A 16,060-nucleotide genomic window follows, 5' to 3' on the forward strand; every position below is an offset into this window, starting at 1 on the left:
GAAATGATGCTATTGTTCTAACTCATGAGGTTGCTAAGGGGTCTTCGATCATAAAAGCTGTTGCACTAGAAATGCAATTCCTAAGTTTGGGATTGGAGGGGTAAGACCCCAATTTGTTTTGCATGCTTCAAAATTGCATTAAGGCTTATGCTGTGACAAAAAATCAAAATACAGAAAATAAGACTGTGATACCATAATAAATGCAATATTTTAATAGCAACAATGAAAGCAAAACAGACAACAGAAACTCAACAGAAGAGATAGTACTATAATACACACACAGGGGCATGTATTTGGTGTATGGTTTAAAACATGTTGACTCAACTAAACGTGATAGCACAGCTTTGATGCAGTACTATGTCCGTGTCCATCAAGAAAAATTTGGCACGCAAATCACAACAACCTAAAAACAGAAACATGCTTTGAACTCTGACAGAAGAATATAGAATTGTTGAAACTTTGAAATAGTGTAAACATAAAGTTGCTTTATCTATATTCACATGTAGATGGTGCATAATGTGTGCGTTGAAGAAGTTGGTGTTATTCATACATAGTAAATGGCAGTTTTCCTGAACCAATCTCACACCATGGAGTTTTATCTTTGTGGGGAGGGGGTTGACACCAAAATTAAGGAATTGTATTTCTATTGTCACAGTGTCAATTATTACGATTGATGTGGCCTGTTGTCCACTGTTGATAATTTTCTGAGAAATTAACCCTCTTGTCGGTCAGGGTTCTCGTCTGTGCTACATCTGTCAAATTATCACAGTAATAAGCATCAGGCATCTTGGAGTCAATATTTTCTCGTTAGGATACGGTAGTATGCTTCTCTGTACACCTTGTTTCGGCAAGCGTAGATGATGCAATTTACGGATGAATGAGCATATGCCAGCATCATAACGAAAGATCCCATGGAGGAGTGTATATCAATGGAAGCTCCGAGAGACGACACCACCATGTATGGGTAAAGGCATATTGAAAACAGCACAAAGATGATCAGAAGATTGGCGGCAACTTGAAGCTCCATTTGCTTGGCACGGCTGCAAAGTGAGACTGGTGTAGGATTTTCATCAGACGTACCGGGCTTCGGTTGATTCTCTAGGTCGCAGACCCTGTTACGGTTCTGGTGTACCACTTTATATATTTTGATATAGCAAGTCAGAACTATGCAGTAGCAGATACCAAGGCTCATCATATTGAATATCAGTACAACATTCGTTGTTGCCACTGAAGGCACCAGAGTGCATGATAATATGACAGGATTGTACTGTAGCTCTGCAAACTTCACCGGCATCAAAAACAGAAGGGAGAAAGTTAGTGGCAGGAGCCATATTGCCGCACACATCCACATAGTTTTTGTCTTGGTGTAAACGTCTTTGTATATCTGTGCTGGTTTGGTTATGTTGATGCTTCTGTTAATTGCAATGACAACCATGCTCAGGACTGATGCTCCCATGGATGTGACGGCAGCCACGGCCACCATTTGGCAAAGCCTCTGTGAGAGAAAACATCCTTGATATATGATGGTACAGATGTAGACCGGCTCAAGTAGCAAACATACAATGAGGTCTGCAGCTGCCAAATTAACTATGAAATAATTTGGTATGGTTTGCAGTTTAGTGGTCTTGAACACTGCCACTATTGTCAGTGTGTTTCCAAATGTGCCACTGACAGAGAATAGAGTCATTACCAGAACCTGAATGGCCGTCCAGGCAACTGATGAAAATGGTGATGCTAGAGATTGTTGACCATAGCTGTGGTTGCCGTCAGCAGTGCTATCATTGTGTAACAATGGCAGAGCTTCACTGGATAAAAGTTCCATCTTCCCAACAGACTGATGAATAAATCTCTTTTTGCTGCTCTGAAGCCCACTCAAGTTCTTCAGTTACGTCTAAAGAGCATCCTGGTAAAAGCGATTGAGCGTGAAAGCCTGCAAAGAAGGTTTTAAAAGGGTTTTGATATCACTCACTGCTTGTTCACGTCCGGGGTTCACGTGATTAACAACCGAGTCTCTTTTGAGTAATGTAGAATGTGATATCTTCTGAACATTGTTGAAAAACATGTGCATCTAGATTTCCCCTGAATTATTGATGGGTTGCTGCAATGAAGCTGATCCCATTCAGTGCTGACAACTTAAGGTGTCAATTTTCATCTTTTGTATTGGAGACTAGTCAAGTCATATATGAAGAAATCACTCGATGTTGCTGGAAACCCTGACAGCCTTGATATAAATGCACTGATATTTTAAGCTGCTACACCTTTCCCACTTTTCATTGAAAATCTTCGCAATATTTCTGTCAGGACTCTCAGGTGTCAATTCTTCTGACGTGTGCGTCTCAGCGTCAGAAAAAAAAATCAAAATGTCACTCTGATAGCTAATGAGCACCAGAGTCCAGAAATATGTACAAGAGCCTTGAGTAGCAGGTCCTGGATTATTTTAAAACCAATTTTCTGAAGTGTCACAAGTTATATTTTGACTGCTGAAAAGTCAGAAGTCAGAGTATTGTATTTGTGCTTTTTTAGGATTTGCGGATTGTCCTTGTAGTTTCGCTTGTGAAATCATTGCATGATACAAAACTATAAATGATATATTTGACAGTTTAAATTGAAGGCAGTATTTGATCAGTTCAATTAAAGTTAGTACTCAGATATTTCATCAAATTTCATTTTCATTCTCGATGAAAATTGACTGTGGTGTTTAGGTACAAACTATGTTTTGAAAAAAAAGGGTTGTGTTATCAAAATAAGTAATAGCCATACCTTATATATGATTCCGGTACAGTGCGGGAAAGAGATGTTGACATATCAGTGGTTTTCAGTCCTTGGCTAGTTTTTTCCCTGAGATTCAAATGTATCTCATCATTGGTTGAAACACGTGTGAATTACTAACAGTTGCATTAGGCTTCTGGTGTGTCTCAATAGCATAGTGCTGCCATGGACTAGAGGATGCAATGCACCGTGGATGAGGACATGTCTGTTTTGTAAGACTTGAGCCGCAAAAACCTGGTGTCCTGTTTCCAGTTTCATCCAGTACACTTCTCTTGCACACTCTCGTTGTGATGTCTCAGTCACATCTCTCCATCAGTGTTTAGCCATCGTCAAAGTGTGCCGGCTGAGACGACAAGTGTTATGAAAGGCTTCCAACTGCCAATCAAATGTAACCTTTCCCCCGGTGTTCTCAGCGTTGTCTGACTAGCCTTGCACGTTGACTGAATATCTCTCTTAGTGTGTTACTGTGGTACCTACTATCCTCAGGATAATTACCGTCATTCCTCCTCGATTATTATTCTGTAATGGTGATCTCACTGAAGTAGTGCCGGCAGGGGGAATTTAACTAACTGCATTATCACGAGTGTATCTACCAGGACATATAGTGACAAACTTGTGTTTTTCCCTGTACAGATGAAGAGAGCACTTACTAATGAGATGTCAAAAGTGCTGGTCCCAGGTTTATGATTGCCAATCAAGGCAGAGTGTAATTAGTGAACTTGTTGCATATCTAAGGGTACTTGGTCAGGTGACAATTATTCTTTGTTCATCATCCTTTGACGTGTGTCTCCTAGCAACTTGCTACAGCCAAGGAGAACAGGAAATAGATTAATAATTAGAAAAAAATTGTCAGGTAGGAAAACATGTGAAGGCATTGGGGAATTAATGTGCAGTGGCAGATTGATGTGTGTTCATTGCCGCATTTCCATTTTAAAGCAAGGAGTCGCTCACCTTGCATGCTAACTTGTCGTTATAAGTAAGGTTATGTTTTGCCTTTCAGATCAGTCTATATTTTGTGATGCTTACCTCCTCTCTATCACCCCCACTTTTCACCTTCTTGAAGACAATAAATTTGTAAGAAAGTCTTGTGGTGAAAGCATTCAAGCCATTTTATGATGTAAATATGTAATGTTTTGATTAAAATCAAATATGTTGCTGTGAATCATAACCATCGATTAGTAAGGCTTTCAGTACAGAAGGAAACAGCTTTTTCTCTTGCATTGAAACAGGATGGTTGAAGGATCCCCAGACATAGTTTGAACTAAAGATGTCAAGCATGGCACTGGTATTGTAACAAACAGAAAACAGATGGTATCAGGAATATCTGTAGTTAGCCAGATTTCTATGTATCAGGAATATCTGTAGTTAGCCAGATTTCTATGTATCAGGAATATCTGTAGTTAGCCAGATTTCTATGTATCAGGAATATCTGTAGTTAGCCAGATTTCTATGTATCAGGAATATCTGTAGTTAGCCAGATTTCTATGTATCAGGAATATCTGTAGTTAGCCAGATTTCTATGTATCAGGAATATCTGTAGTTAGCCAGATTTCTATGTATCAGGAATATCTGTAGTTAGCCAGATTTCTATGTATCAGGAATATCTGTAGTTAGCCAGATTTCTATGTATCAGGAATATCTGTAGTTAGCCAGATTTCTATGTATCAGGAATATCTGTAGTTAGCCAGATTTCTATGTATCAGGAATATCTGTAGTTAGCCAGATTTCTATGTATCAGGAATATCTGTAGTTAGCCAGATTTCTATGTATCAGGAATATCTGTTGTTAGCCAGATTTCTATGTATCAGGAATATCTGTAGTTAGCCAGATTTCTATGTATCAGGAATATCTGTAGTTAGCCAGATTTCTATGTATCAGGAATATCTGTAGTTAGCCAGATTTCTATGTATCAGGAATATCTGTTGTTAGCCAGATTTCTATGTATCAGGAATATCTGTAGTTAGGCAGATTTCTATGTATCAGGAATATCTGCAGTTAGCCAGATTTCTATGTATCAGGAATATCTGTAGTTTGCCAGATTTCTATGTATCAAGAATATCTGTAGTTTGCCAGATTTTTATGTATCAGGAATATCTGTAGTTAGCCAGATTTCTATGTATCAGGAATATCTGTAGTTTGCCAGATTTCTATGTATCAAGAATATCTGTAGTTTGCCAGATTTTTATGTATCAGGAATATCTGTAGTTAGCCAGATTTCTATGTATCAGGAATATCTGTAGTTTGCCAGATTTCTATGTATCAGGAATATCTGCAGTTAGCCAGATTTCTATGTATCAGGAATATCTGTAGTTTGCCAGATTTCTATGTATCAAGAATATCTGTAGTTTGCCAGATTTTTATGTATCAGGAATATCTGTAGTTAGCCAGATTTCTATGTATCAGGAATATCTGTAGTTTGCCAGATTTCTATGTATCAGAATATCTGTAGTTTGCCAGATTTTTATGTATCAGGAATATCTGTAGTTAGCCAGATTTCTATGTATCAGGAATATCTGTAGTTAGCCAGATTTCTATGTATCAGGAATATCTGTAGTTAGCCAGATTTCTATGTATCAGGAATATCTGTAATTAGCCAGATTTCTATGTATCAGGAATATCTGTAGTTAGCCAGATTTCTATGTATCAGGAATATCTGTAGTTAGCCAGATTTCTATGTATCAGGAATATCTCTTATTAGCCAGATTTCTTTGCTTGCACTTGTTCTCCAATATATTCCCCTTGAGTTGATTTCAAAACATCTCGTATATAAAATGAAAAGTAGTAAATATACATATTATTTTCATTAAGATAAATATTTTCATTGAGATGGTGCCCTGAAACACCACTTCTAACAGACAGTAAAAATTTCCACAATATCCCATTGCTCTTCTTGAAATTAGCTATACATTTTAGTGAACAGTTCCATGGTGACATAGTCTGCTGCCCAGTTTACCAATGACACTGTTTGCCAACCAGGATTTTTGTCAGCCAGTAGTGAACTTTTGAATATGATCTCAGTTTGGCAAGTACACCAATACAATGGTGTATCTAGTCCCCTTTCCCATAAAAACCTTAGCAGAAGTGTAGAATAGCTACAGTAAGTTGACAAGTTTTAAGTAACAAACTGAAATCACCTGCCAAAACAAAAGTATCTCATGGATGGGTATGCACTGTTATAAAATGCAGTCTTCTGGTGTTGTTTGCTGTAAGGTGATGCTCTATGATGTCCATTCTGCTGACCTTTACAGTAAAATCATACCTACCTGTCTCTGACACATTTAAATCTCATCTTGATTTCAGTCAATCTTTGAAATTCTGATCTGTATCTAATGAAGCTGTTCCAATCTCACCGTATGACAGGCCATGTTGTTAGTCATTTGGCCATATGGCTACCTGAGGTATACTTACACTCATTGTAAACTACAGGGATACTGGCAGTTTTAGTTCCTAGATTTGGTAAAGGTTTGGTGGGAAAAAAGTGCAGTAAACACATGACAGCTGTGATACAGTTTTCTAGCCTCCTCCCAGTATAACATGCTTTAGTCTGTAAAAATCATGTTTACAGTGTGTTTTCAGAAGGCTTCAAATGTTCATGTCTGTGTTAAAATGCAACAAATTAGAGATATGTTATGCCTCACTGGTCTTGACAAACTTCATCTGATGGTGACAAATGAACTTGGCAGGATAATGGTTAAATTTGCCTGCTTTGATCGTACAACAATTGTCCAATGGAACTTTTTAAAATTCTCTGTGATGATGATTTGGGAAATAACCCTGCTGATGTTAATGTTGTCAACTGTTTCAGCATTACTACTCAGGACTTGGTGACGCTGAATCCAGTCTATTTGAAGACTTAACATTCACCATTCATTTATTCCTCCAGTGTATTCTGTATTCTGTTTTACTGCATACCTTCTAGCATATCCAAATTAGTCCCATCTCAGTGCCAAAAAGGGCAAATTATTAATGCATAGCAGCAAGGTAGCAACAGATTGTCTAATGTTCTCATTTTACATCTGTCTTTAGAAATTATGAAAAAGAGAAGAGCAGAGACCGAAATCGAGATCAAACGGGAAGAAAAGGAAATTGAGTTGCAACGGGAAGAAAGACGAAAACTAGAGGAAGCGGAAAAGGAAAGCAAAGACAAGGAAGAGGAGGAGGAAAAGGGTAAGACAAGGCATGGTAGCCAGGGTAACGAGATAGAAATGGATGATCTTGCTGAAGAAAATACCATTGAATTTATTGAACCTCAGGTAGCCATGGAAACAGAGACGGAGCCGGCAGAAAAAGAAGAGAAGCGAGAAGAGGATGGGGATAACGATGTAGGTAAGGAAGGTAAGGGAGTTGAATTGGAGGAAGGGCAGATCAAAATTGAACCACCTGTAGGAGAGACTTGGGGGGAAGATGAGGGTGGTGAAAAAGATGGGGAGGTAAAGGAGGGGGCCCCGGCTGATCAGGAAGTCTGTGAGAATAAACTTGAGAAAGAGGAATCAGCATCAGTGGAGGATGAATGATTCACATAAAATAGCCTTTTGCATTATCTGACATTTTAGGGAACTTTGTTGATAAAAGTAAATGAAAACGCTCCCCATTAAATAGTGGGTATTGAAGCTAGGGTTGGCTATCACATTTTTATCCAGTGACTCAAAACTATGATCAATTGACCATCCCCAAAAGAGAAGTTCATATACTACAATTGTGGACCAGTTTCCATTTCAAAAAGTGCTCTGGGAAAATTAAATTACCATGAAGATTTATTCTGAAATTACACTCCTTTTCATTAGGCCCAAATCTAATCAGTTTGCAGTATTTAAGGTTGGTCTGTGTATCAGGAACTGGTAGTGAAAGGGGGATACCATTGTTGCACCACAGAATAGCAGGTATTGTTTTAAGGAAGTATGCGCCTTGACAGTCAATGAATCAAATTTTTGCCCAAACTTTCCCCAATGAAACTTTCAACCTTTCTCATTAATACCAAATAAAAATAAAAATAGGGGTCATAATGCAAAGTTTGGTACCAGAGAAACAACTTGCTTGCCAATATTTACAATTCAAAATGGCTGCCATCCCTTTGTACTGTCCTTTTAGGAAAAATAGAATTTTTAATTTTTTTAAAACTAAAACGATGAAATTTTTCTTACTCTAAGAGCTTAAAAATGAGCCCCCACAAGTGATAGAGAAGAAAAGTATTTGAAAAAATTGAGAGTTTGAATATCTGTGTTTGAGGTGCATTCTGCGTCTAAGTAATCATAGGTTGTTTGATAACAGAAAGTCTCAAGCATGACACTTCAGATGTGGAACAATCCTGATGAATTGTGTTTGGTAGGATGTGCTGCTGATATCTTGACATAGAAGTTTCCTTTTTCAAAGTTTGCCCCCCAAGCCAAATTGGATTCACCATGTTTTGCAACTATGTGTAGCCTTCGAAAGATTGTACAATGTGTTGTGTTGTGGTTGCGCTGTGTGTTGTAGTCAATGCTGTCCCTTTGAGAGATTTTTACCTGCGCAACAGATTCACATCCATTCATTCCCACCCCCTCACTTGCTTTTGAACAGATCATTATGAAATTACTGTCGCTGTTCTGCTACAGCTGGGTATTTGTAAAGTGATAATATCCCCATTAAAAATCACAAATGATGACGCACATAGGGTGTTTAATTTGCTGTTAATTGGCTCATCAGGCTTCCTGGATATCTCCATTTCCCATACTATCAAATTTGAATGAGTGCATGTAATGACTGGTCGTAAACAAATTCAACCGTGGACTACCTTGAATGCTGGAAATTTCTGGAACCATCTTGAATAACTGTATACCTTAGGTGCTGGATAACTCTAGGAAAGATTGTACTTATGTTCTGATTATCTTCAGTGTGTGGGATAACACTAGCAGTTGTAGTCAAGGGGGTAAAATGAGTGTATGACATCTGGATCTACAGTTCATGCATTACAGAAATTTGTCTTTGATTTAGCTTTTTATTCATGGGACGACTGAAGATTAGCGGTTGCAAACTAAAAGGGATTTTCTTAGGGGGCTCTAAATAATACTGATTGTGTGGGTGGACTGCCTATGTTACTAACAATTCAAACAAAATTTTCTGTCCACTAATCTTCAGTCTTGCCTTATTCATTATACATGTTATTTTGGACAATTTGATTGACACAGCTGAAACATTGAATAATTTCAAACTCTTTCCAATATGGGGGAATTTAATCCTCTTTCTCCCATGTTGTATTTATTTCTATGATTTGTCTATGGAGTCTGGTAGAAAGAGGATTAATTTCACCAGCCTCTTATCCTTGGTAAAGCCCTGTGCTTGCAAAGGTTTGGCATATGTATTGGGAAAGGGGGAAAAGATTAAACATTAAAATATCCAGACCCATGGACCCCAGTCAGTTAAATAGAACCGACGACTGTCATGGTTTTTGAAATCCTAATTTTTTATTTTAAAAAATGTTATACAATGTAAATTGAACACCAATACAGGAATTCTGACAGCATGTCTGTTTTTAAAAGTAGTTCAAAGTTTCAAAAATTAACAGAAAACCCACATTTCTAGTTAAGTAAAGTTCAATGTAATATAACTGGAAATGGAATTGTTTGCCTCTGATAAAAAACTTCTGTTGCAACATTAATATTTGTATTGGATGGAAGTCAACTATTTGTGTAGCTGTATAAGATTTATAAGAAAGTGTGGCAAGTGTAAACTGTACAGATTGTCAGCAGAAGAGTACCACTGATGATCACATTAGCCCTTGACCAACAAATTTTCAAGTGTGGTGCAAAGCTTGAAATTTTGTTATTGTCACTCAGTGTGTAAAATTCATTCAGTACAGACTATTTGACAAAGTGACTGAACAAAAATTGTATAGTTGCACAATGTAAGGTAGTGTGTTTTTTACATGAAAGTTATTATTATTTCTAGAACAATTACGGTGCATGAAAAGAACCAATGTTTTGTTCAGCACTTGTAAAGTCAATCAAAACGAAAAGACAGAACTTTCCCCCTCTATGCTTACAATAATCTGACCAATTATGTGTACCTTTTTAGGAGAAGGGTCATAAATATCAGGTATGTGTACTGCCCCAATACTTTGAATAATGAATTGAAAGTCACAGTTAGACTTAATATCCATCTTAAAGGTTTTCATGGAGTTCGTCTGGAGATGTAATATTACTTTATTAATTTATTATTCCTACGTACTTTGATTTTGAAGGAAATAGTGCAGAATGCCAAACGGGCCAGTGTTTTCATGATTTATGGTGTCACATAATGCTGCAGTACCTTTCTGGTTGTTCTCTTTGATGTTTATATCATATCATATAATTCTGATTGTTATACAATCCTAAATCCTGTTTAACCATGCAGTATTTGAGCCACACGCAAAGTCTGTGGTTTATGCAACTGAATTCTTTTGTTCAAGTTGCTGGGGTGATTTATTTTCAATTCCCGTTCTCGTTTCATAAACCTTTTATGAAATGTATACTAATTTTTATGTGAACTACTCTCAAATATTGGATGGATTCAGGGATTGGAAACACAAATGTATTGAAAAGAAGAATGTGATAAAGATAATGAACATTCTGAAAGTGTGAAAATCATTGCCGAGACGAGTTACTTGCAGCAAATCAGCTTTATTACATTTGTAGTCAGGATGAATTAATCTGATTGTACCAAAAGACCATGAAAGCGTTGAATGAAGTCCCTCTTATCATTAATATGTATGCTTCTGTCACAAGAACTTTGGGGCTGTGAGTCAATTTAACAATTTTTATCAAAAATTTCTTTGTGTCAGTTGAGTAACAAGCTATGTCATATGAAATGTGATAATTTGTCATTGAGAATTTTTTGTTCGACTGACATATCATTGTGCTACATAGAGTACAATGAATCTTACTGTTATAGTAAAAATTTTTATCACATATTGAGGTAATAGGTTTTGACTGAATCAATGAGACATGTCATTCAGAGTGTTTTTTTGCATTTCCTATTTTATGTAGTTTGCATTTGTGATAATAAATATCAATAAAGTTATTTTCAAACGAATTCTGTAAAAGTGATGTGGCAGTCTTTCTTGGAGTTGACTTTTTAAGTTGACTGGTATTATTTTGTTGAGAGAATTACAACTTGAGCACAAAGTCCTGCTTTGATTCCTTCCACTGGTACGATGTAGTTGTCGATGTCTCTAAGCCTGTCTGGATCCATGAATAACAGTTGTGCGTTGCTCTCTTTGAGTTTGTCATACTGCCATGCCTGCAGGTGTTGACTCTTCCCTTGTTTTGCAAGAACATAGAGACAGCACGCACTGCTGACTGCCTCTGGAGAGAATTGTGAGTTTGCTTTGACATGAAACAATGCCGGTATCTTTTCATCCACTTGGCAGTGCTGGTGCAGCTCAGTCGGCAGTGGCTGCTTTGTTCCTATTAGTAATCCTATCAGAAAAAAGTGAAATCAAAAATAATTTGTGGGAGCAAAACCAATTTCTATTTGCATTTAAAGCTCTAAAAGCTGTATCTTTTGGCTATTTTTTCAGAACTTTTATTTTGTGGTTTCCGTACACTTTCTGCATTGAATCCCTCAACTGTAATTTAATGCCAAGTATTTAGCATATCAACACAACCTATTATGAGTATAATCTCCATTGTTATTGTTGAAAATTGTATTCAAGTCCGGACTAGAATTCATTTATGAACTATAAACAACGATCACTACACACATACAAGCTGTGTTGACAAAAAGAATACTTGAAATTTCAGCATGACAAACGGATTAGGGTCAGACACGGTAGTTGATATACAGAAGCAGAATACTGAAAAACTTGCCACAAGTTACAGCTTATGTCCCTTTAATAGATAATTTCAGTGGCTTGGGGATATTGACAATATTATTATCATCACAGTGTTTTTGCATGGGACTGGGTTGAAAGAGTAATGGGTTCTGTTGTGATTTTCACCTGCCTTACATCACAATCTCTGATCTTTGCTGAATTTCCTGTCAACTTTGGTCTGTAGATTTAAAAACCCAACATTTTGTCCACTAAAAGGAATTATTACCCTTCTTTTGTATCAATGATAGCATACAAATATAATCCAAAACCTTGGCAGTTCATGTTAGGTTGCCTTCAATAGAGACATTTGAGTTGCTATCAGCCACTGAAGTGATGGTCCCAGTAACATTTTGTTCCTGGACCAAACGAGGGGGTAATTTGATGCCCCTCAAAATTATACTCTCATGGTGTCAGCAGTACATGGTCAGCAAAATGCTTGATACAATTGCCCACTTCTTCAAAGTTGTTCATGATAAGTTTTGCATTGGAAACGTTTACACAATGCACTGCAGGGTTATAGAAACTACAAGCTTATCAAAGGGAATGTTGAGCATGGAAAAAAACTTGACTCTCGATCCATCCTGTGTTAAAACAGAAACCGCTTTTCTCTTGCAAAAGGTCTCATGTCTTTAAACTGAAAAAGGTGATGGAAGTCTAAACTTCCATTGGTGATGTCAATTGTAGTAAGAATCAATTAGCAGACACCATGACTGCCTAAAGAGATGGAGAAAGTTATTGGGGAGAACCGACAGGCCAATAGATGATCACAGTGACGAAATGGAGGTTAGTCAGTTTTTCATGTCTGAAATAATACATGCTCTACAAAATGTTCTGTTTGCATTTTTGTCAGAAATCGTGTCAGCTTTTGGCTAAAAGGGAAGGTTCAAGAGTATGTGCTGACCAAGTGGCGTCTTCAAAGACGCAATGACGTACAAAACCCTGATTAATTTTTCTGGAGTTGCAAAAGCAGTCACTTGAAAATAGGCTTACATATTAGGAAACATTTGCATATTTAAATAAGTCCAAGATCATTGCGTCCGAACTTTACACAATGCAAGAAGAGCACAAATCAACTCTACACGGTCTGAGCATATCGAATTCCCTATTGTGGCGTTGGGGGCGCTCTTTCCATCCAAGTGTAGTCAGAGGCAAAATTCCTTTGAGTACATTCAAAGTGGCATGCAGCAGTGTTCATACAAGCAATTGGAGCACTATCTTCATTCCAACTTAATACCCATCCATCACATCAAATCTGTAACACATACTATTACTTATTAATCATGTTCCACTCTACAAACTATACCTTATTAGAACATCCTGCATACTTTTCTGTCCAACCAACTTGCCAATAGCCTTCATTATGTCAATGACCCAGTCAATCCTTGCTTACCTGTGAGTACAGCCCAGTGTGCTTTATGTCCCAGCTTACAGCAGGGTTCATGGTTGAAATCTGCATCGTATCTAAATTCAGACTTGTCAAGGATCAATCAAGAGTTCATCCATGGATTGACAGTGTCCAGGATCAAGGCCAATAGTGTACACACGTACAACTATTGAATTATAGAAAGGATACGGCACCAGGACTGGCAAACTTGCTAGTAGATGTTGCAGCAGCATTGGTGCATCAGGAAAGTTCTTCTCTAGTTTGTAAGTGCAGCCATGAACCTGTTCTGCTAGTTTCCCCATGTTTAAAGCTTTCAGGAAAAAACAAAGGATCACAACTAAACTCTAAAGTGAGGATTACTAATAACCCGGGTGGGTTTATTTTTTATATGATTACAAAAATCAACTGAGCCTACAACACCTCTAAGCTTTGTTGTATGTCAAGGGCTATATGATCTGAAATGTGTATTTTCATTCATTTGTCTTAATTGCTAGCAACACTTCAGATACCCTCATGTTGCTTTGAACAACCCACTGAGCAAAGATATATTATGATATGGTGTAGACCCTTGGTGACCAAAGAACCCAAGATGGAAATTGATGAAACAATGTACATTTTACATGAGGTAAAACAATTACCTGAAAACATTTCACCTTGGCAGGTAAACCCAGATTGCTTTGCTGTGCGGTAGACTTCATCGAGGCCGACATGAGAATGATTGGCTTTACCTGCTAGCATATCAATGCCCATACACAGCGCCACCAAGCCACATCTGTTTTGGAAATGAAATATTAAGTTTGCATAATAGTTTTCTGCGGGAGCTTCTTTGATCAACTTCTTTCCAAGGTGTTACATATGTGTACAGGCACAATCACTGACCCTGAACTATTACTGCAAATGTTTCCAGTAATCACATGGTAAGTACAGCATTCTTAATCATACATGCATCTGTCTTAAATTCAGAGTTTTTGTTGAGGGCAGTTATACCTGGGTCAATTTTACCAGGGCTCTCCAGTCATCTTTAATGCTGGGATTTCCTTTGGAATATCAACACAATTATTCCATGGACATCAAAAATGGTACAGGGGCTCTTATACCATTTGCCTATCTTCCCAAGTAAATTAAATTGACTATTCATAAATGTATTGCGACAAATTCCACAGCATGGTTAAGCTACCTGATTTCCTCACCACATGACTCCATATAAGGCTGTACATAGCACATGTATATCAAATGAAAGCTTATTAACTTGCTCAAGGAATCTCTGAACTGTAATCTCTTTAATAATAAGGGTAACAGTTGGTCATCATAAAGCTTCTTTTAGGATTTGAGAAGCAAGTTACTTCATATTTTCTTGTGCTTAAAATGAAGTGGCCACCACACTGTATTGACACTAAGTAAAAATTAAATTTTCTGATTTTTAGCGTTAACACATCTAAACATTTTTTGCCATCCATTGCTGTTGGTTTATGGGTAAATTGGTGTTTTCATATATTTTATGGCACCACAATCAAAAACATGCAGGAATCAAGATTCACTAACTTTGGCCCATCCTGTAGAATAGACTTCACTGTTGTATTAAATATGTACCAAAACCTAGGCTGGCTATCGTCTTCGTCATCATGTCTGAAAATCCAGAAAAAAAATCTGAGATATGATGCACTTTGCTAACTCACGACCATGGATGTAAAAAAAATCCATTTTTTACATCCATGGTCACATTTAAGTTGAACTCGCGCTAATATATAAAGAAAGTAAATGGTCAATGCTCTCCAAACACTGCATAAAATTATTTGATGAACCTGTAGAAAACTGACAAAAGCACTCTCATTGTGGGAATCACTTTCTCTTCAATATTTGAGCGAGCTTTTTCAACAAGCAGAGATCGCGTACATTTATAGAAATCACGCGACTTTTCTAGCATGCATTTTACATACTGAACCGAAATTCTTTTCCAAATACGTTGAATATCTTCGAACGGAGATGAGCAGCTCTCCGGTGTTGCTGAGCTTTCCACGGAGCCAGTAAGGATTGCTGGTAAGGGTGGCGGAGGAGGAGGAGGAGGAGGTGGTGGTGGTGGAGGAGGCGGCTGAGCTGATAAAGACATCGATTATCCGACACAAACTTAAGTTATATTCCAGCCACCGGCCATATCAATTGGAGTAGAACTTAGTTGTGCATGCATGCGCTCTGTAGCTGAAACCCGGAAGTGGACGTCGAATGGCAGGGTTCAATCATCAAAGTCCTGGTACTTGATAGCTCGACAGAGAGGTTGAGTGGCGCTGTAAGATCATTAGATGCATCTGGATAGGGTTGGTGGGTTTCTAAACGATGCTTAACTTGCTTGCGGCCTAAATGTCAGGGCGAAATTCTCCAGATCAAAGGTAGACACTTGTTCTCCTCTGTGAGAAGTCCCGGGGCTGTAGCGCCTCGGTTCCTGTAAACGACAGTAACCACCTGAGAAGTAAACGGTACTTGAGGGCGCTATGCACAGCCTCTTTGCTCAACGTGCACCACAACCGGGCAAGGAGCTTCAGTAGTCATCTCACAAGTGACCCCTATATAATTTTATTCGTGTCCAAAAATACTGACGACTTAATATGGCCGTAAACAAGAATACTATGAACTCTTGCAGACGTTCTTTCAACTGTGTAGCAGATTGATAAATTGTCAGAAATTTACATAATTTGCCAGGGAAAATTTATGTTCTCTCTGCTGCTCCCAACCAGATCTGGCTTGGCACTTTCAGAGGGAAAAATTGCCAAGAAGTCCAGCTCCTTGACCTGGTGTCGTAGTCTGTCATCAAAATTGTGATGACACCACCTGGAAAGTATGTCTACATGCTGATCAGCTTTCCAAGCTGAATAAATAAGAATGTGTGGTTATAATGTGTATGAATGTTGGAACAGTTTTGAAGTTTGGAATAGGGGTGCCCTTTATTTTTATCCTTTTGCTGTCTGAAACTGGGTAGATGGTTTTAACTCACGCTTGAAGTAGGATGTCATAAGGTTTGTATAACCGGTATGTCAATTGTATTAGTCATGTATATTTATTTACCAACTAATAATGACTCATCAATC

At 37.8% G+C, this 16,060-nt stretch overlaps 3 protein-coding genes across 3 annotated transcripts in view; 1 reads left to right on the forward strand and 2 right to left on the reverse strand.

The window, feature by feature from the left end:
* Window positions 1–10,315, forward strand: part of LOC139150151 (pinin-like) — a 45,812-nt gene extending 35,497 nt beyond the window's left edge. The window contains exon 9 of the mRNA XM_070722334.1: window positions 6,796–10,315. Coding sequence (XP_070578435.1) covers window positions 6,796–7,283 — 488 coding nt within the window. The 3' untranslated portion in view covers window positions 7,284–10,315. The remainder of the gene's footprint in view (window positions 1–6,795) is intronic.
* LOC139150150 (melatonin receptor type 1A-like) lies at window positions 185–3,105 on the reverse strand. Its single transcript, XM_070722333.1, has 2 exons — window positions 2,761–3,105; window positions 185–1,930 (listed from the first exon to the last, which is right to left on the reverse strand). Exon 2 carries the CDS (start codon window positions 1,820–1,822, stop codon window positions 794–796), a length of 1,029 nt encoding a protein of 342 aa, XP_070578434.1. The 5' UTR covers window positions 1,823–1,930; window positions 2,761–3,105; the 3' UTR covers window positions 185–793.
* LOC139150152 (actin maturation protease-like) lies at window positions 9,188–15,441 on the reverse strand. Its single transcript, XM_070722335.1, has 6 exons — window positions 14,918–15,441; window positions 14,523–14,606; window positions 13,619–13,752; window positions 13,170–13,290; window positions 12,987–13,057; window positions 9,188–11,201 (listed from the first exon to the last, which is right to left on the reverse strand). Exons 1-6 carry the CDS (start codon window positions 15,085–15,087, stop codon window positions 10,873–10,875), a joined length of 909 nt encoding a protein of 302 aa, XP_070578436.1. The 5' UTR covers window positions 15,088–15,441; the 3' UTR covers window positions 9,188–10,872.
* Between the last annotated feature and the right edge of the window lie 619 nt (window positions 15,442–16,060).

Source organism: Ptychodera flava, chromosome 14 (genome assembly GCF_041260155.1).
Source record: "Ptychodera flava strain L36383 chromosome 14, AS_Pfla_20210202, whole genome shotgun sequence".
NCBI classification, from domain to species: Eukaryota; Metazoa; Hemichordata; class Enteropneusta; family Ptychoderidae; genus Ptychodera; species Ptychodera flava.